Below are 20597 nucleotides of genomic sequence, written 5' to 3' on the forward strand. Positions count from 1 at the left end.
ATCCAGGATCACCGATGCTGCTGGATTCAGTGGGCGCCGAGCACACAGCACTGGTAAATCACCAGCAGCACATCAGGCTCCACACACAACCCCTGCTCAGGGATCTTCCTGAGGACGCTTGCTAGGAGGCACTGACCACCAACAAAAGTGACATTGTGAAGGGGTGAAGGGACCATGAAGACTTCTTCTAAGTCCTGTGAAATGCTGAAAAGCACCATTTGCTCACAAACCCTTTGAGAACTAATGGATGCTGCTACATAATCCTGGGTAGGATTTTAATCTTATATGTAAAACGGTGCAATTATCTCCCTTCACTGCAACCTCCAGGTAAAAAGCAACATGGAATGAGCAAAATGTTTTTTAAGTTCAGGAATCTCCTAGGCACACCACAGCAGCTGACTCCCTTGCACACAGCAGCCCTGTCAAAAACCACCTCCTCCGCTCAGGTGAGGACCTTGCTAGAGACATAAGGACAGTTCAGCGTCCACGGGTCAATTGAAGTATTAAAGAAAAATTAAGTGAGGTTTGTAATTAGTAGCCATGGTGATGGCTTATACAGATTCTGTTAGGTGACCGCTGGAAACTAAATAGAGGCTACCATATAAGCCAGTCCAAAAACCAGGTAGCTTTCAGCAATGAGGAACATGGCTGCCATTTAAACCAGCACTTTAGATGCAGGAGACTCTATCCATCTCCATTACAAATCCTCTGAGCTCATCCTAGCATTACTTTCCCACATTAAGCAAAAGAGTTAACATAAAAAGCCTGTCTAGCTTCAGACATTATCCAGATAAAGAGAAGGAGAAAAGAGAAAATCCCTTGTATTACCTCTCTCAGCTCTCCCCAACCTTCTCTGACATCTTTGTTCTTTGAGACCTGGCATTTATCTGAAGACATTGTCTAGCCCTAATTAAATCTTCATGTGAACCACTGCTACTTCCTGGCAGAGAACGTGCATTCTTGGTGTGCTGATGGACCTACATAATTTTCTGCACTCCTCCCTTATGGTGAGTGTTAGGCCTTGCTTGAAAACATCACAACTGTGTTCAACACAATATGTTTAAACAGAAATACAAAATTATTCAGTTTCTTTTAAAGAATGAAGAGAAACATAAGTGAAAATTATATTTGACAAGCTCATTGAAAAAAAACTGTGGAAACACTGGGCAAATAGCACCGTCTGAGAACAAGGCATGCTTTTGTTTTACTGTTGTCTCAGAAAGGGATAACTGGCAGTGATATGAGAAGCAGAAAAAATTTTCTTCCAAAATAAAATCTGCAGCTATCTCTTCCCCCCGGGGATGAAAAAACATTCTTAAAGTGCAGATGAATTTTCCATTAAGGGAGGCTGCATTATAAGCCCCTCACACACACCTAACCTTATCTGATGAAAGCAACTCCTTCAGAGCTTTGTGTTCGAAGCCTCTAAGTTGGCAGTGACTGCTCATTCAAAGAGAGCAGAGGGATGTAAGAGCTATGAAAATCGTTGCACTCTGGAGTTAGAGAAGGAGAAGGCTAGAAAAGCAGATTTTACTGCTAACCTCCCCCAACAATTCTTAAGTCTTAAGGAAGCCCCTTTAAACCACTTACTGATGCTAAAAGAATCTGACAATAAATAAATGAGAAATTATTGCCTTCCCTTAACAACGCTCATTGTAGAAGGCTTGTCCAAGCAGCAAAGCAGCCAGCTGTCCTGCCAGATGTGGTCAGATGGCCAAACACAACAAAGCAAATTCACTTTAAAATCATGTTTAACTTTCACTGTTCTCATTATTATCCTCAAATTCTCAGCACTTCTCTCCCTAACCAGAAGAAATAAACACCCCAGATGGTGGAAGAAAAACAGCAAGCTATACATATGCTCCATATAGTCTGACAAAGCAAGAGTCCAGCCATCTTCAAAGCACATGCGAGACTTACCCATTTAAGGGGTAAAAGCTCTACAAGGGGGTGTCTCTGCATGTGTGTGTGAGGCAACTACTATAAAAGGACTTCTGGGTTTTGAGGCCACGACCAGGTACTCTGCAAAATTTTTCCACTGTAATTTCCAAAGACACCAAGTCTTCCATCTTCCCATAAATCAATGTAGAATAGCTATAGACTAGACTATACATAGCTATACATTATAGTATATATAACCCCTAAATGAGGCATTAGAATTACTGCTGCTTATGAAACAAATCAAGGAAACTAGGAGCATGGTTTCACTGGAGAAGGATGCTAGCGCATGTGCATTCATTCAGCCGAACATCGCCTTGGTTTCTGGGACTGCACGCCATGGTCCCTGCACTGCAGGAACCTGAGCCAGTGTGTCGTTCTTTCCCACTGCACTGTGAGAGATCTTATATTTCTTCAGGGCCTAAGAGAAGAAAGCAGGAGGCAATGACAGCCCACCCAACTGCGGGCAAGCTATCAAACTCTGCAGAAGTGGCATCTAGGCTTTCTCCTGTGGCCCCAGCCATGGCAACCCAGACCAAAACCAGACTTGCCACAGCTGAGAGTGAACACATCTGTGGGAGGGAGTGAGTAGACGCAGCAACCCAGGAAGGCCTATGGCTAGCCGCACAGTGAAAGCGCACTCAAAAGAACCTGCCTAATGTCACCAAAGCATTAGCAAAACCACAATTCAAGCTCTAGGCTGAAAACTGAGCATGTACTTCTATCTCTATAACCACATCACCCTCTCTGCATATGCACAGGTCCAGGGAGGTTTCAACACTTTGGGAAAAAGGTGGCTGAATGACAGGGTTGCTCTGTAACAAGGTACTCATACGCAGGAAAAGGAACTGGGGGATGCAACAACTTTCCTTCATCCATCAACCATCCTGAAGTGGAGTTGCTCCCTCCTCATGACGAACAGCCTGCCCAAAGCCACCGCTACCCCCACAGCCCTCTGCTGCCCACAGAGGCCTCCATGACCCACACTAACCCCCAGAGCCCCCCACTAAGGCCTACAGCACCCATGAACCCCGAAAACCCACCACCACCTCCAGAGCCCCCACCAACCCTACAACCCCAGAGACCCCCACACACCTCCAGAGCCCCCCACTAATGCCTCACTGCCTCCAGAGCCCCCCGTTAAGCCCCAGAGATCCCCACAACCCCCAAAGATCTCCACTAAGCCCCACATCCCCCCCCTCCCCTGGCTCCAGAGCCCCCTGCGGGCCCTCACAGACCCCCCACAGCCACCACAGCACCTTACCGACCCCCAGAGCCCCCCGCTGCCTCCAGAGCCCCCCGCTACCTGGAGCTCCCCGCCCCCTCCAGAGGCCCCATCGGCTTTCCAGGGCCCCCCGGAGCCCCCTGCACCCCCCGGGCCGCCTTACCAAGGCTCTGCCCCACCGGGGTGCTGAACGGGTTCCCCAGCAGAAACTCCATCTTGGGATGACAACAAACAGCGGCCCGGCGGCCCCCCCTCCCCCACCCCGCCCTGACTGGCATCCGCGCACACCAACCGCAGCTTGTTCTGCCAGGCGTGGCCCGCCTCCTTGCATTCGATTGGGCGGCGGCTGGATGCCCCGTGGAGTCATAGGTTAGAGAGGGTGCCCATCACTGTCAAGCGAGGGGCCGCCCCCGCGGTAGTCCCGCCCTTTCCACGCCCACCGGTTGATGGACAGCAGGGACAAAGCTACGGCCATTCTCCATTGGGCAACGGCCAAACCATTCTCTAATGTTATTGGGCAACAGGAACATCAATCATGAGCGCCTCCTCCCGCCCCGAGGGCACGGTGCCAGCGCTGATTGGCTGACATGGATTTCTCGCGCTCTGATTAGCGGCCAGCCTTCCCACCCTCTCCCTGACCATTGGCGGCTGAGCCTGTCACGTGGCCGCCCTTAGCAACGCGCCTGGGCTTCCTTAGCAGCCGGCGCCGAGCCCCGGGGCCGAGGCCGAGGCGGAGGTGGGGGCCGGGCCGGGCACGGCACCGGGGACGCGGAGCGGGCCTGGAGCCTTGGGGACCGGGGGGTTTGAGAGGCCTGAGGGGCCCGGATCGGGTCGTGGATGGGTCTCGGGGGCGAAGGCGGCAGCCCAGCTGGGTCAGAGCCGCCCTGACAGGCAGAGTCAGGGTCCCCGTCCCGGGCCCTGCAGGGCCGGGGGCTGTCGGGGACGTGGTGCTGCTTCCCAGGCCTGGGCTCCGGCTGGCTGTGAGCAGCAGCTTCTTGTCTGGGTGGGCGACAAGCGGAAGATCTGGCAGGTCAAGGATGAATGAACCCAGAACCTGCTACTCCGTGGTCTGTACGGAGCACAGCTGTAAAGAGGTTTGATTTGTTAATTAAAAGCTATGACGAGGAGAGAACTCTCTAAACCCAGACGTTTATCCTTCCTGTCCTCCTACGCAAAAAATTGGCAGAACTTCTTCCATAATTGTAGACATCTTACGCAAGCAAAATAAGTCCTTCGTACTGATTCATTAACTGTGCATGGTTCTAGAAAGATAAGTAGTCTCATTGCCTCCTGGGCAACATCAGGGATATTTAAGTGACAAAGCCAGGACAGAAAGTTTTGACTGACAGAATTTTCTGTTCCCCAAAGCGAAGATGTTTATGTGCAGCACTATGTATTGATTGAACTAGACAGCCTTTACTATAGATCTGCATTAAGTGCCTTCTTCAGCAAATTGTTGTTATTGTTTGTAAAGTTTCCTCCTTCCTCAAATTTGTTTTCACTTTTATTATGATGTTGGTGTTTAAAATTTAGTGAACTGCTGTTGTTAATGTTCCTATTCTATAAATACACGTCTCTTACTCTATAAATCAAACTTGCCTATAATGAGAAACTTACCTTTTGAAACTAGATTCAATGGTGCACAGAGCCTTGAATATGCCCTCTTCATGAAGATCGGTTTCAGCAGCAGGTGATTGCCATGCGATGGACCATTGCTGTTGATAAGTGCTGCACGGGGCCTCCTTTCCTGGCCTATTTATCTGGCCAAATATCTGTCATTCTTCATGGAAAACACTCAAACATGGTGTGAAGTTTGCATGTGATGGTGCCCGGCCATTTTACAGTGCTGGGGCTGTAAGGCTGTGCTTAGAGTCAAATCAGTGACTTTGTGATAAAAGTCAAGTCTGTCTTTTATATCAGCTGTGAGGTATTCGATCTTCTTAATGCTCAGCTGTGCTCTTAATTCCTTGGAATTGTCATGCCTGTTCAATGAATGTTTGAAGTAGTAGCCAGGCATTAATTTTATTTATTTTTCTATTCTGTCCTTTAAGGGTGATACCATCTAAAAATGAGTCAGTTATACAATAGCATTGAGCCAAACATTATTGATGATGAAATGGTTCAGAAAGCCATTGAAGAGCAGTGTCCAGAGGACATAGGACAGCTTGCCAAAAAGGAAGGTATTAACCTTAAGGATGTGACGGAGCTACAGCTTGGTTTTAGAAGTGAGTATCAGAATATATACTTTTTTTCTTCTTCTTTTGTTAAAGGGTAGTAGAATTAAGCATGAAGTGGCTAACTGGCAATTAAACAATCATGATTAGCTTGGATTTGTTATGTGAAAAGTAACATCTGGAGTTACATTTTTAGTCATACCTGTATGAAGTAGTTTCATTAGAGAGAGATGGATGCTTTTGCTGATGGGTAACGTTAAAGCTGCTTAGCTTTAAGCTATTATTGTCACTGCTATTCTTATTTAACATTTATATTGTGGTGACACCTACAGGCCACAGGCCTATTGGGCCCTTCTGTACGTGGACAAATCAAACCCTGGGCAGGCTCCGCCATCGCTGGTGATTATGTGAGAGCTATTTGGTAGATTATGGTGATTACAGTCCAATTCGGTGGCTTCCTCCGGTCATCCATAGCATTATCGCAGCTTGCCTCTTACTGTCAAACCAGTCATAAACTTGCATTCAAAAAATGAGAAAGAAGAACATTTGGCTCAATATTTGAGTATTTTGGGCATATGTAATTTCATGGGCAAAAATCTGCTTTTGATTAACCATTGCGTGCTTCAGTAAAATAATGCATGTATTAGTTGAGTTCCTTAGAACAGACTCCCTGTTACCTGATCCTGCATGTATTTGTTTGCAAATACAAAGTATAGAACTGTGTGAATATTTTGTGCATGCAATTACTTGCTTTACTCTGCACTCACTAAACAACAATGGCAGTAGAGCAGCTAACGAAATCTTCTGGGAAGCCATTGTGGGGGGAAAGAGAATTGGGAGTGAGAATGTTCTGTATTTTCTGTCACCTTGGTCCTAATGTTTTGCTGTAGTGCCTAACGACCTGCCCTTGTGATTCTGTTTTTGGAGAAAGCTAAATGCAGGGATATTGATTAGTTCTAAACTGCAGCCTTCACAGAAAGAGTAGACCCCAACTTGCTCTCCTGTGATGAGAATCCCAGAAGCAGGAGAGTAATTTACAAAAGCGGTAGCTGGCCACTGCTAGCCTGCAAATGCAGAGAAAAGCAGAGTCTCATCCCAAACCTCCCTCTTGGAGCTGGAAAGGAAAATGAAGGTCAAGGCCTCCTAGTAGTGGATTCATAAAGCCACTCTTGACTGCAGGGCCATAGCCAGCGTCCCCTCAGTGACTCGTTGGCATCACTGATGAGCAGTGTGTGCTGGTGCAGGACAATGAGGTTACTGGACTGTTTCATTGAAATCTCGTCCAGCCAATGGACCTCTCAGCTCTCTAGGGCAGTCATCACATGCTATCATAATCTGCTGAAAATAATTTTGGAGGTAACACTGGACATGTTTTCCTTGTGCAAGATAGTGTGTCTGCTAAACTGAAAGCTGTCTCACATGAAAAGCAATTTTCTTTTATTTTTTTCCTGTGGCTTTAGATATCCTGCAGATTGATAATCTGTGGCAGTTTGAAAATCTGACTAAACTGCAGCTGGACAACAACATCATTGAGAAGATAGAAGCTCTGGAGAGTCTGGTTCACCTTGTATGGCTTGGTAAGATACAAGCATATGAGGTTGGATGCCCTCACAGGTGCAAAGCAATCTGCAGTTAAGCCAGGATGTCGCATTCCTTCTCAAACACGACTGATAGGAGCTTTCCTAGGGAAGGCTGTCAGCTGTCTGTATGTTTCCTCATTTGACTGTCAAATGTCAAAATGCCTGAATATCAGAGCTGCAAAACAATCCTTCAAATCCTTTAAAAACTGGTTTTAATACATTTGGTGTGGCAGGAACAGGAAGCTGAGGTTTCAAGGTTGTTTCCAGGGTTTGTACTTGTATTTGGAGATGACTTTCAGAATATTTATGGAAACACCTCTGTGATTTAGAAGCCTGTATTCTGTTTTCAGACCTAATGCAGGCATTTCAGAGCCTAGAACCCACTGTCTTTACCCCTATATGTTTAAGGGCTTGTCATCATTGTTGTCCCAAAAAGTACCCATCCTTGTAGTCTTATGTGACTACTTTCAACTAAAAACTCAGGATGCTGAGAGCAGCATCTCACAGGGGTGCAGGTTTTGATGCTAGGCAGATCGGTGATCTTGCTGCTACAGATGCATAGCTTAGAGCATTCTCCTGGAACTGCAGGCATGTTGCTGGCTGAAAGTGTAAATATATCCTTATCCATCTTTGAAAATAGCATGCAAGGCTTCAGTTCATAAGCACATCTTGAAATGCCTAATAGGTTCTTCTGCCCAGTTCTCTGCACTGTTCTGCTGCACAGATGACTAATGCACTTGTGAATCAAGAGCTGATCACCCACCACAATGTAAGCAGAGTGTTTTGAAGCACACTCATGGGTTTCATTTGCCCAAAGGCTGCAGTGGTTCAGGAGCTGCTGCATGAGTGTCTTAGCCATCCAGGGGCTGGGGTGACGCAGACAGCTGGTAACCTCATCAACCATCTTTGGACTCCTGAATTGCTCCATACTGGCCTGAGGGCAAATACTGCCCTTAGTCATGATGAATGTAGGTGTTAGGATAGATGTTCTGGCAGGAAAAGAGGAAATTTCAATAAGTGAAATAGCTAAAGTGAGTACATGCCTTTGCATACCTCCATTAACAACAGGGCGATTGTTGGTCCTATGGGAATGACCATGACAGTGGGCATTGGTGTGGCAGGCAAGAGTCTGCAAGAAACAAGGCAGGGAGTGTCAAATTTGTCACAGAAATACCCCCCCTTTTAGGGCATTTCCCCACCTCTTTTCTTGTGTTTTGGTTTTCCCCATAAGGTAGAAGTCGCTTTCAGGTTGTGTATGTAGACTCCACAAGGAAAGCCTTCAACTGTTCTTCTCATTTAAAAGTTGCATGGACAGTTGAAAGAAGATGTGAACGAATGATGATGCCTTTCCAGTGGGACACTGAACACCCCTGAGGAAAATACTGTACATAAACTCCTAAATCAAGAATCAGGCTAAATGCAAGGTCTGAATCAGGGCGTTCTGCTACAGATAATTTAACTTTTGCTTGTAAAACTTTTTTGATTTCTAAACTCTTCCCCAGACTTGTCCTTCAACAATATCGAAGTAATTGAGGGCCTGGATACCCTTGTCAAACTGCAGGACCTAAGTCTCTACAATAACAGAATATCTAAAATTGAGCACATGGACACATTGCAAGAGCTGCAGATTTTCTCCATAGGAAAGAATAACCTGACAACTCTGGAAGATGTGAGTGCTCCCTGTCTTTGCAAATGTTTCCTATCAAAGGATCAAATACTCTAATAATGACATTTGGCACTGTGTCTGAGCCCCTCCTTAGAGGAGAAAATTCTCCTTAGGATTTCACTGCCTCTGTAGTCTAAGTTATGGTTTTGGTAAGCTGTCCCAGTGTTAAGTGCTTACTACAGCTATTTCTCTTTTAGATTACTGACTCATGGGGGCCCGGCTCTGTTACTGCTATCAGCCATGGCAAAATTCCTATTGGTTCCCATGAAAGCTGGAAAAGGATTAAATAGCTACGTATGAAAAAAGGAGGGAGTGGAGACTAGGATTTATTCGGAGTTCTTTTGAGGGCAGCTTACCACCCCAGCTAAAGACCTTCTCTCTACGCCCATTGTTTATATATTCACAATGTGAATTTAAGTATTTCCTTTCCTGAAAGCATTAGAAATTCATAATTTAATTATGTCACCTGTGTTTGGCAGCAGAGCAGGATATGTATTGCAACATAACTGTAATAAGAGCAACGAATTTCAAGGCTGTGTGTTTCCCCAGCAATGGGAAGTACAGCATCTCTTTCCTCTTGGCATAGGTGATCTATCTCAGGAGGTTTAAAAACTTACGCACACTGAATCTCACGGGGAACCCTCTCTGCCACGATGAGCAGTATACGCTGTTTGTTGTTGCTCATCTTCCAGACCTCGTATACTTGGACTTCAAGCTCGTGAGTGACACCACGGTAAGCATTTCTGCATTCCCTGCTTGTGAAATCAGGCAACAGCATCTTACAGTGCATTTGCTTTGTTGGTATGCCTGCAATATTCTAGCATTCAGGGCAGGTTCCCTGCAGAAATTAGACTTACAGAAACATGCAGTGTTTATTCTGCCTCCACCTAACAGCTGTGAACCTGTAGGCCAAATTCTATCAAATCTGACAGAGAGGTAGAGGTGTCGGAGGCATGATGTCTTCACAGATTTTGTGAAAATCAGCAGCTGTGTGTGGGAGAGGGGCCTGGTTAATGTTGCCACAGAGAGGCTGCAGTGTGAGTGCAAGCCTTCTACAGATCAGAAAATCTCAGAGGAGATCAGTCTTGAGACACAGATCCAGGGGAAAGGAGGCTTGGTGGTCCTGCTGCTCGGTGAGCAATTTGTTTCAGTAGTGGACTGATAGACTGTCCAGGCAAGCAGGTGCCTTAGAATGCACTTCCCAGTTTGATTTCTGAGAACAGGACAGTGCATCCACACCGGTAACCTGTGGGACTGCTTTTTTTCCCCAGCGCTCAAAGGAACAAAGATGGTTTTTTTTGTTGGGTTTTTTAGTAACCAAAGAACATGATTAATTGTAAATTTGCTTGGCACAGAGCAGGAGCTGTACTTGGAATATATATTACTCTTACCATAGGACTGGAAGGGCTTTCCAGGTCATTGAGTCCAGTCCCTGCTCATACAGACAGTACCTCATAGAATTGCATACTTAAATTTGTCAAGATTCTGTTTCAAGCTAATTAGGTTCTTGCCCCTGCTACTACCTTGCCATCCACTCCTCCAAAGAGCCTTCTCCTCCCTAGTAAGTGTATTAAACTTGCTAGCTGATCAAATCAGAGCTGAAATTCTAGAAGTCAAAACAGGGCCTCCTGCTGAAAAAAGAAAAAACACCCTAAAGATGAGGAAATGGGGAGAGAAAAGTTGCCTGGGACTGAATCAGCTCAGATGCACTGAATGCAGAGTCAGAGTAATATGCCAACAAAAAACAGGATGAGGAATGGATTAGGAACTTCATAAGTAGTTTAATAAAAAGCCCACAGAGAAATGGAGAGGCAGATGTCACTCAGGTTCATGTTCTAGAAAGATCAAATGCTTATGCCCAGATTTGTTGAGCAATGCTGGATAATCTAATAAAGATATTTTCTTTGTTTGCACTTCTCAGCGAGAAGTTGCAGTTTTAAAGTATCAAGATCTTACTGAGCCATTGGAACGTGAGGAGGCTCAGGCCCTGGCTCAGCTGGACGAAAAACAGGCAAAGCAGAAAGAGCTGGAGTACCACAAGGTACGTTTTCTTTGGCTGGTTGTATATTGTCTCAGGAGAAAGAAGCACAACAGATATTGACTTCTCTTTTACCTGCTTGAAGATTTAATGAGAGGTTAACATCGACTGTGCTAAAACTAAGGCTAGGATTAATCTCTGTGATCTCTGAATCTCATTTTTGAATGAAAACAGGAACTGCTGTAGAATACACATGACGTGGGGGAACATAATTCTTTTGGCTGAACAATGAAACTACAGATATAGACCGTGCAAAGCTAAATAGTAAATCATACCTAAGGATCTTATCAGACTGACATGAGATTAAGAAAATTACAGGTCTGAGGGAACTGTTAGCATTTTCATGGTGCAGTCACTTTTTTTCTCCTTCACACTAAGTCAATGCTTTTCATTAGTTTTATGGTTAAACTCTTCAGGGCTTTTCAGAGATCACTGTAGTCCTGTGAACAGACTGAAAACAAGACCAGGCAGAATGGTGCTTTCAGTTATGGTCTGGCTCTGTATTCCAGACCTCTAGAAGATCAGACTGGCTGAAGAGCAAGAGGCGGTTAAGTGACAGGGAGGAGACCTGCAGCTCTTCCCTCTGTCCCTCCCCAAAGTCCACTGATGCCTTATCCAAGAGGCTTAATAGCCTTGCAGTATGTGGTTGTATGTGATAATGTTTTGTATAAGATTAAACAGTGTTTTCTATCCTTAGGCTAGAGAGTTCAAGCAGCAAAGCCAGCAGGATGGTTTTCACTCCAGTTGCAGGGTGCTTTTATGCCTTGGTTGGTATACCTATTGTGTCGGTATGACTGTGTCTGCACCAGAGTTCCTCTGCTGGTAAAGTGCTTATAGGAGTGACACATCCTGAGGACTGGCAGCTGGTTGGCACTCTTTATTTTACTTGTATTGCTCTGATTCTCTTCAAAGACAGCCTTTGTTGAGTACCTGAATGGATCATTCCTGTTCGACAGTATGTTTGCAGAGGATACAGAAGCTGCCAAACTGGCTTACCTCCCTGGAGTGGGTAACCTGCTGCAGGCATATCCTTCCTGGGTTTAGAATACCTCCAGCTAAAGTGCAATGCCTTGAGTTAAGAAGGAGGTGCATCCACAGGGACTCTTCATCCATTGCTTTTGTCCAGGGCTGAAAACTACATTGATCTAAGATCTGAGACAGTCTGTGTTCAATTTTGGAATGGTACCAAAAAACCCACTGCAAGACTGTGAGACCACTGACAGCTTTAAGGCTTAGTATCTCATGAAATATGAGGGCTACAAACAAATAGTTTCTATTACTGGCAAGCTGGCCAACCCAGCCTGAAACATCCCGTTTGTAAAACCACTCGTTTCTATCACCAACAGGTCATGAGATTCCAGCGTTTTAAATTCTCACCATTGTAATTACCATATTCCTTTTCCTTCGCTTGAATCAAACACAATTGTGGTAGCCTTCTTTTCTGACCCTTCAAGAATCAAGGCTTTGTACTTACTTTAAGTCTGGAATCCACTTAAAGTTTAAAATGAGCTATAAGATAAATCTCTGTCAGCTAGATTGTAAGAGCGCTGTCGCTAAAATCATGTTGAAATTGAAGTGGCAGGAGATAGGAACAGACTAATCAGAATGATATGAGTCGCATATCTCACAACCTGCCAGAGCTGGCAACATGAAGTTTTCAGGCCAGCACTTTTTTCTGATCGTTGCTCCTACACAGGGGATCAGAAAGCAGACACTTTTTTTTCTTTTTTCTTTTCTCATTCAGATTAATAGAGTATTGTCAAGGCCAGTAACTTGACCTTGCTTAAAACTGCATTACACTGTTGGGAAAAAAATGCATCACGGCTTAACTACAATAGACTCTAGAAACAATTCTATTGCCAAGATAATAGTAGAAGAAAAATTGACATTATTTTTGTGATGCTACCAAGTCAGTAGTTTATTCTGTGCTCTGGCTGTAGGCTCCAGAGCTGTATTTATTAACTACGCAGACACTGTGTTCACACTTGTGAAGACAGATAGGGTTGTATGCTTCATTCCGCTGCTGTGTCAGAAGAGAGTCAGAGAAGTATATGTATTTCCTTTTCTTCCTCAAGGCCTTTTTCCCCCTCAAGTTGCCACAGCTTTCTCCATACCCTTAAGGTAGCAAAATCCTATGCGTTAAAAGTGAATGGGTGACCCAGTCCTGCCACAGACAGAATACTTGGCAGCCTGCTCCCAGCAAGAACCATGGAGTTTACATAACAGTAGCTTGTAACTCTTGTTGCTCACATTCGCAGAGGTAGAAAGAACATAGCATAACAAACAAAATACCTTGACTCTGGTGTCACATACAGGACGGAGTTTGTCTCGGTTTGTGAGAACCTATTTAACTATGGTCTGAAAGAGTATGAAAAACGAGAAGCTGAAATCTCTGATTTCTGTGAAAGCCTTCATGAAGCATTAACAGCCAACCAGCAAGAAGGCAGGAAAATAATCCTAGACTTTGAAAATCGGAACAAAAGGGTAATGTTGTTATACTTTTGTTTGTTTGATACATGATTTCTCTACATCCTCTGCCAGCTTTTAATTTCACTGAGAGCAAGGGTAACTCCATTAAAATTAGGATAATAATTCTGGATTTACACTGTTGCAGTAGGAATTGGTACTTGATCCCTAATGGCAGAATCACAGAGTGGCTGAGGGTTGGAAGGGACGTCTGGAGGGCATGTGGTCCAACCCCCCCCTGCTCAAGCAGGGCCACCCACAGCAGGCTGCCCAGGACCATGTCCAGATGGCCTTCGAATATCTCCAGGGATGAAGACCCCATAGCCTCTCTGGGCAACCTCTTCCAGTGCTCAAGTCACTGATTTTTCTTTACATGTTTTTTACAGTATAAATCTACACCAAGAAAAATTGTTGTGTTAGCTAACATAACGTCATTAACTAACATAATGTTAAGAGTTTTTTAGTACTTTATGTAGGAAAATAATTTGGGGATTGAAGCTTCAACCTTTGGGCAAACCACAACCAGCTAACACTGACAGCCTTTATCTACACTGGAAATTCAGCGTAGGACAAAATTAACATAGCACAGTGTTATCTTATTGTCCACAAAGGTAAAGGGCCTTCAAGGCTTTACAGGAAAAAAGTGGCTAAACATGCTGGGGTTTTTTTACTTTTTATTTGCCATCCAGAAAAGTTACCAGTCTTTAAGAAAATGGAAACGCTCAACCTTTCTTTCAGTTTAAATATTTCTGATAAAGTTAATTTTAAATATATATATAGATTTATCAGAATTAATGCCACTCCCCTTCTCTGTGAGGCCTCCAATAGCTCTTCTTTTATTGAAAAAGGAGGAAGAAAAGGAAGGAGATGGCATGATACTTCATTTTCAGGTAATTTTCTACTTCAGTTCATTTTGTCAACAACAGCTCAAAGAACTTTAACAGAAAAATTAGGTAAAGTTATTGTAATGTATTTCTAGTGTTTTTAAAGCAGAAACTATCTTTTTTCATTCTGCTCAACTGCAGCCACCCATTGTGGCTGCTCAGGGCGTAGCTTCTAGCAGGATCCCTTTCTGACCATGTATAATAGATGGTTCATTATTTTGTTTCCACAGAAAAAATAAGGGGGGCCAAAGCCTGGTAACAGTGTCAGCTGAGCAGAGCAAGTCCCTGACAACTGACACCAGGCAGTCACGAGCACTGGCTCCCTTTGAAAACCAGGTCACTTTTATTTAGGTGCCTTGTCACACGCTGGCAACCTGCTGAGTCACTCTGCGTCTGGGTCCTTGAACCTTGCTGACTCATGCTGGCAAACTGACTCCATCAGCTCTAGTTGGGACACGAGTTTGCAGCCTTACCAGAAGGCAACATATAAAGATTGATATGTATATTCAGTTAACTTGCACTTGAATTCCCAATATAGCATCCATTAAAAAAAAAAAAGCCACAAACCCCAAACAAACAAAAACCCAACCAAAAAAACCAAAATCAAACCCAAAGAAACATGGCTGAGGCCAGATTTTGGCCCTTTGTCTTTGTCTGATGACCTGCAGGGTCAGCTACGGATTGAGCTGCAAGAACAGGACACAGTGGTGAGCGTGAGTTTTCATATAAATACCGGAGGAGTTGGTGTCAAAACGGAACACTGTATTTTAACAACATTTCCCCATTCATTTAAAATTGCTGGAGGAGTTCAGAAGGTGCAGAGGTCCCGGCAGTCTGAAATCTGCAAGCCATTCTTAGGGGCTGTTTGTCTTGCTGTAATCCTTTCATGTAAAATTAGGTAACCTGTAGAATAACTTTGCTCTCTGAAGTTGGTTAAGGAGCAAAGAAGCATTAAAGGCCTTGAACTTTGAAGTTATTGCTCCCAGAGGTGCAGCTTGAATGGCTGCGGAGCTTTTGGAGCCTCCTAACTTGTTTACATTAGAAAAAAAGATACCTTGCTCTCCCCTTCCCCCCTTTTAACACTGCAAAGTTTGGGTAATCTAGTCCATTTTCAGGCACAAGTCTTGGCAATGATTTTCATCAGAATTTGCTATTTTAGCATGTTCCATTCCCTCTCAGGACAAGTGGATTAGACATCTTAAAACATATTTTTTTTTTCTCCTATTAACGTTTCATTGTTAACTTATTTTGAACAGACTTGAAAATAATACATTGCTCAGCACAAGAGGATTTTTTTTTTGATCCAAGAAATCATAAATCTTGTCTGATACAAAACTGACGTCAATATTTAATTCTGAAGGGCAATAAATCCTTGCTGTAAGAGGAAGGCAGGCAATGATAGGTATTCCATATTCAGAATAGTAAATCCTGACCCTGCAGAAGTCAATCAAGATTCTCCTTGACATGAAGGGGATCAGGATTTAGGCCTGCATTTCTTTCTACGAAGTAATTGTTAATCTCTTCTTCATGGCTAGCAACGTCAAGAATCTAATATTTTTCTTTACTTGAAATGTGTCAGAAGGGGAACCAAAGTTGGAAGCATAGAAGGGGCAAAGTCTTCTGCTGACTGGAGGATGAGGAAGCGTTTTCACTGATTCTACTGCACTGCCCCTGGATCGTTAGCGCAGTAGCATACCTCAGCACTGTTGACTACCCAGTATGTAAATCTGGAGACTTCCTGAATCATCACATTTCATTTCAGCTAATCAGCAGCAGGAACTTTTCTCACATATGTAACAAGTTAATTAAATTGCAATGGAGTGCTGAACACAAACTGTAAGTAATTTATGTATCTCTGTGTTTAGAGACTGGATGAGATTCATAGTGCCAGTAGTTACGATATTGCTGAGTCTAAACGAGCCGAGTACAAGGAGGACATACTTCAGCTGTCAGAAGCACTCATGACCTTGGAAATGCTCATAGCTGACCATCTGGAGGTAAGGGTCAAGCACATACAGTGAGAGCTCACATCCAGAACGCAGGGGGATCATTTTTACTATTGCTACACCCCTCTGCTTAGTAGCCCATTGCACAAAGAGGGGCACATAGGTCTTCCAGTCAGGCTAATGTTTTGTCTCCATCTTAGTCTTTCTCTGCTCAGAGTTGATCTGGGTGAGATCAGGCCCTGGACATTGATCCATTGCAACAGATTTCTGTTTCTCAGAGCAGAGCGCAGTATGTCCTTTGCATCTATACAAGCTGATTTCCTAGACTTTAGAGAAAGGGACTTGAGGTCATTCAGTCATTTTATAGGTCTGCGTACAGAAGTCGTTGCATAGCATGGGGTATGCCTTTGGGATTCTAGATGTGTAATTCTTTGAAGCTGATCTTTGCTATGAATAAGATTACATACATTCCTGCTCAGCTTACTGCATTTGCTTGCATAATAGCTGCCTTTTTTCTTCACAGACTTTTCCTCAAAAACTAGGGCAGGGCTGCTAATGTGCATCCTCATTTTAAAAAAAAAAAAAAAGTAATCTGTTTAAAAATTAGCAGGCAGGAGCTGTGGCCTGTGTGCAAGCAGACGCAGCTGTTTACTTTTGTGAATGTGCATGACAGAAAGCAGCAGCTCAAAATGGATTCCTCACTGCATCAGGATTGTGCCTTTTAGTGTTTTCTGAATTGGTCCTCACATATCTGCAGTCACTGATGGAATGAGCCAAAGCATTTCTCCCTGCATGCCTTTCTGGATTTGCAGGATTCGGGTGGCTGTCTTTGAACTGTTGTATCAAGACATTTAAGTGCAACACTTCACAGATTCTCCATCAGCCATTTCTGACAGAGGTAATAGGCAGCAGCAATTTTAATTTCTGAGGACTAAAACAAAAGCTGCAGTAAGCCCAGTCATTGGTTGTGCTTCTGACAAGAGGCTCTTCATGCATACAAGGAGACTGTAGCATGTCAGTATACGGGAATACAGCACTCTCCAGGCATTACTTAGGTGAGGGTAAAAAAGGATCAGCTGGCTCGCTCCAGACAGTGGGTAAAGGTATCATTCAGTCAACTTCCCTCCAATAAACTGATTTTCTATCCCTGAAGGAGGAAAGAAAATCTTGCAGCACTTTCAAAACACATTAAATGCTTGAGGCAGTTCAGTTTCTGACTGTGCTAATAACAGCAGTGAGTCCAAATTATAATAAATTGTAGATTCTTCCTAGAGTCCCTGACTCCCTTTTATGTTTATGCAAGTTTTCATTGTAATATGTCCTCTTTTTCCCTCTGTTAAGGAACTAATAAAGGATTTTAAAGGAAACATTGCTGTCATAGCATCAACATTCATTGAAAACGTTAAAGGGATATATCCTTTTGACAGTCTGTTGGCCTGGACCTTCCAGTGATATACATGTATCTCACCTCTAAATCCAGAAATGAGCCATCAGTATAGAATTTTTATTTATTTATTTATTTTTAAATCAACAGAAAAGGTCTTTTCCCAGCTTTGCAGGAATGGTCATTTAAGGTGCCCAGCTCCTTTCTGTGGAGACTCAGGAGGGCACAAAAGGATCTAAGTTCTCCTGTGCTGAAAGTCTGTAAGACTTATGTAGCTTTCTCCCCCTTGGGAATCTTCCTTCCTTCTCCACACAGCCATGACAAAACCCTGGGAAGATCTGGTTAGACCTTTTTTTATGTACATTCTTGCCATAACAGCCAATGAAATACCTACAATTCTCTTTGAAATTTCTTTTAATGGCCTTCATTTTTGTGTTGTTGATGTCTTCTGGAACAAAGTGAGATGACAATACCAAAGTGCTTCAGTGACAGGTTACACTACTTTAAATATAGAAATCTGTTGGCCTCGTGCAAATAATTGCACCATGTTCAGAGCTTAGCTTATATCCTGGGAGGCCTCCTCCAACTTCCCTTGCAAGCCTAGGCCCACTCTCAGTTCTGCGTAATATATGGCAGTGAGGATGAGACCAAATGTGTGATTAAGAACAGAAAGCGTATATCCTGACACTACACCAGGTTCTGGCAGCAGCCAGGCTCTTTCCTATGGAGGCCCGCTGTGCAGACACTCAGTCTCTAGTTACAGGAGGTCATTTAATCTCTACAAGTGAATGGTGTGGTCAGCTTTTTCCTTAACGATCTTCTGTACGATGACCCAGTGCCGGGACCTGGAAAACCGTTACCACGAAAAGCTGCTAGAAATCTCCATCACCACACTGGAGAAATCAGTCAAGAATCAGCTTGACGAGGATTTGCCAGCTGATGTTCGAATGGTGAGGGCACCAAAAAAATTCATCTCTGCTAAGGAGTTGGCAAGAAGAGGAGGCCACAGCCTCTTCTCAGAAGGGACAGGGTTTCCAGGAGGCTCAATACAGCTAAAGCCATGTCTAAACCAGAGCATAACCTCCTCCCAAGAGGCCCCAGCCACTTGGCTGAACTGCAGTGCCACCAGACATCTCCACTGACTAGGACAGAGGATAACTGCACTGCAGGTTTCCCTGGGCGCTGCCAGAGCTGGTGGCAGCAGCCCAGGAGAGGTGCTGAGCAAGTCTCTCTCCTGCCTCCAGCACAACTCACTTCTCTGGGTGATTTCCAGACAGCCCCAACCTAGCAGGCACTTAGGCAGCATCTTTGCTGCACTCACAGCTGGTTTTGTTCAGATTCTCCCTGCTCCCCCAGGAGAATCTGAACACTGCTCTGACTTTCTTGCACCGGGGCTCTGTTTGCCTCAGTGATTTCAAAAGCCCTTCCTAGAGCTCCCCAGCCCACGAGCTGATCTGGAGGCAGGACATGACATTTCAAATGGAGCCTTCCACTGAGCCCTCAGTCTTGCTGTGATAGCAAAGATCCCAGGAGCCTTCAGAAAGCACAAAGATCATTGCAGTGCTCCAGTCAGCAATGCTGCTGACCTTTTTGCCTCCGTTATTCCTTCATTCAGTGGCTAAATGACTGGAGTTTTGCACTTGCTGTGGTTTTGCTCTGTCCAGATTATCCCAGCCCCCCCCCCCATTACTCCAGGTAATCGAGAGCTGATAGACACAAAACAGACCCCTCAGCCCCCCCGGGGGAGCTCCCTGCTTTATGGCCTGTGCAGATGGCTGCAGTTACGCACCGTTGCTGTGCACCCATTTTGCCTCGCTGCCATCCATTTCCACGGAGAAGCAATCTTCATTTGTTCAACAGCTGCACTTGGCTGCAGGAGGAGAGTCATTATGGTTTAGTGAAGCCACCCTCTATTTAGAGCCACGGGGGAAGTCACTGCTTCGATTAGAATCTGGGACTCTTCAAAAATGAAGATTTACAGCCAGTGCCACCAGTGCAAGAGACCCTTCCAAGTGCGATTTTCCACTTCCCGCACCTGCTGGGCCAGGCGTGCTGGAGCATATGCAGCCTTCCTTCAACACCAGCTGCCCGCAGGGGCCTGCCATGTGCTGCGAGGCAGCCCTGCCTGCAACAGAGCACTCAGCAGCAGGCATTTGCTCCCTGCTCCAGCAGGTGAGCCTGAGAGTGCTGCCTCAGTTTCCCCACCTGTACTAGGGATAATACTCCATTACGCTGTAGCGAGGTCCAGGCGCATCCTCGCGAAGGGGTAAAGCGCTGGATTCCTCCTGTTGACTAGGGCTTTGTCTGTCTGAAACAGAGGGCCAATTTTCTTCCCCCCGAGCACTGCAGTTACTGTGCTCCTAGTTCCGAGCTCTGCTGCTTTTGCTGCAAGCCCACTCCCCTCCCCTCATCCGGTCACGTTACCTCCTAGCTTCTTGTGGACAAAAACACCATTGTCAACGCAGTCAACACATCCCATGGCATCCGTCTGCTGAAGATTGCTAAGCGAGAGAGCGACATCCTCAGCAACACTTACCGCTGGCAGGCCTCTGTGACAGAGAAGGTAAGAGACCCTCATGCTCAGGGGGATGGGGCACAGACAGGTCTGGCCCAAGCGGTGGGGACATTGCTAGGAAAGATGCTCCCTAACCTTTGCTGGAGCCCTCTGTGCTACAGCAAGGGACCCTGACAAGCCTGCAGATTCACTGCTTGGTTTCAATCTGTTCAGGCTTTCCAAAACGAGATTGACAGAAACCGCGACCGTGTCAGAGAGATCGTTCAGTACATCGACAATCTCCAGGAGGAGCTGGATAACATAGAAATCCTGGAGCCAACGGAGTAGGTCTGCCACAGGCTGGGCAGCTGCCTTAGCTGGGGGCACACAGGACAGCCCCCAGCAGCAGCACACCCGGCAGGGACGGCTGCCTCTCTATGCCTGAGCTGCCTGGGACATTTCAGGCCAAAGGCATGCTTCTTCCATCCCACCACAAACTGCAAATAAAAGATACTTCTTGAGTCTGGAAAAGCATATGAAGCTCTGCCTCTTCCATCATGTTGGCATGAAGCCCGAGAGCTCAGACCTGGTCATGAGGGGTTACGGATCAGCTGTGAGCTGATTGAACCAAATCATCGTAGCACATCATGCCCGAAAGCTTTGGTACCTGCAAGCACAGTGGCAGGAACCTGCGAGCCACAGGCACATGGCAGCAGCCTGGGAGATGAGTGCTCTCCATCAAACCACCCCCAAGATAACAGCAGGTTTCCAGCTCAGCAAGCACAAGGCTGGCGGGGGCTCT

At 45.1% G+C, this 20597-nt stretch overlaps 2 protein-coding genes across 5 annotated transcripts in view; one reads left to right on the forward strand and one right to left on the reverse strand.

Annotated features, from left to right (window-relative positions):
- TOM1L2 (target of myb1 like 2 membrane trafficking protein) overlaps positions 1 to 3424 on the reverse strand; it is a 58980-nt gene extending 55556 nt beyond the window's left edge. For all 4 annotated transcript variants that reach the window (XM_069810417.1, XM_069810415.1, XM_069810414.1 and 1 more), the window contains exon 1: positions 3327 to 3424. In XM_069810417.1, coding sequence (XP_069666518.1) covers positions 3327 to 3378 — 52 coding nt within the window. In that variant the 5' untranslated portion in view covers positions 3379 to 3424. The remainder of the gene's footprint in view (positions 1 to 3326) is intronic.
- A 1510-nt stretch (positions 3425 to 4934) lies between these two features.
- On the forward strand, positions 4935 to 20329 carry DRC3 (dynein regulatory complex subunit 3). Its single transcript, XM_009923728.2, has 12 exons — positions 4935 to 5388; positions 6798 to 6914; positions 8420 to 8586; positions 9170 to 9316; positions 10505 to 10624; positions 11534 to 11646; positions 12931 to 13105; positions 15837 to 15968; positions 17259 to 17329; positions 18128 to 18251; positions 19733 to 19864; positions 20030 to 20329. The coding sequence occupies exons 1-12, from the start codon at positions 5232 to 5234 to the stop codon at positions 20141 to 20143; spliced, it is 1569 nt and encodes a 522-aa protein (XP_009922030.1). The 5' UTR covers positions 4935 to 5231; the 3' UTR covers positions 20144 to 20329.
- Positions 20330 to 20597: the final 268 nt, after the last annotated feature.

Source organism: Haliaeetus albicilla, chromosome 22, assembly GCF_947461875.1.
Source record: "Haliaeetus albicilla chromosome 22, bHalAlb1.1, whole genome shotgun sequence".
Classification (NCBI taxonomy): domain Eukaryota; kingdom Metazoa; phylum Chordata; class Aves; order Accipitriformes; family Accipitridae; genus Haliaeetus; species Haliaeetus albicilla.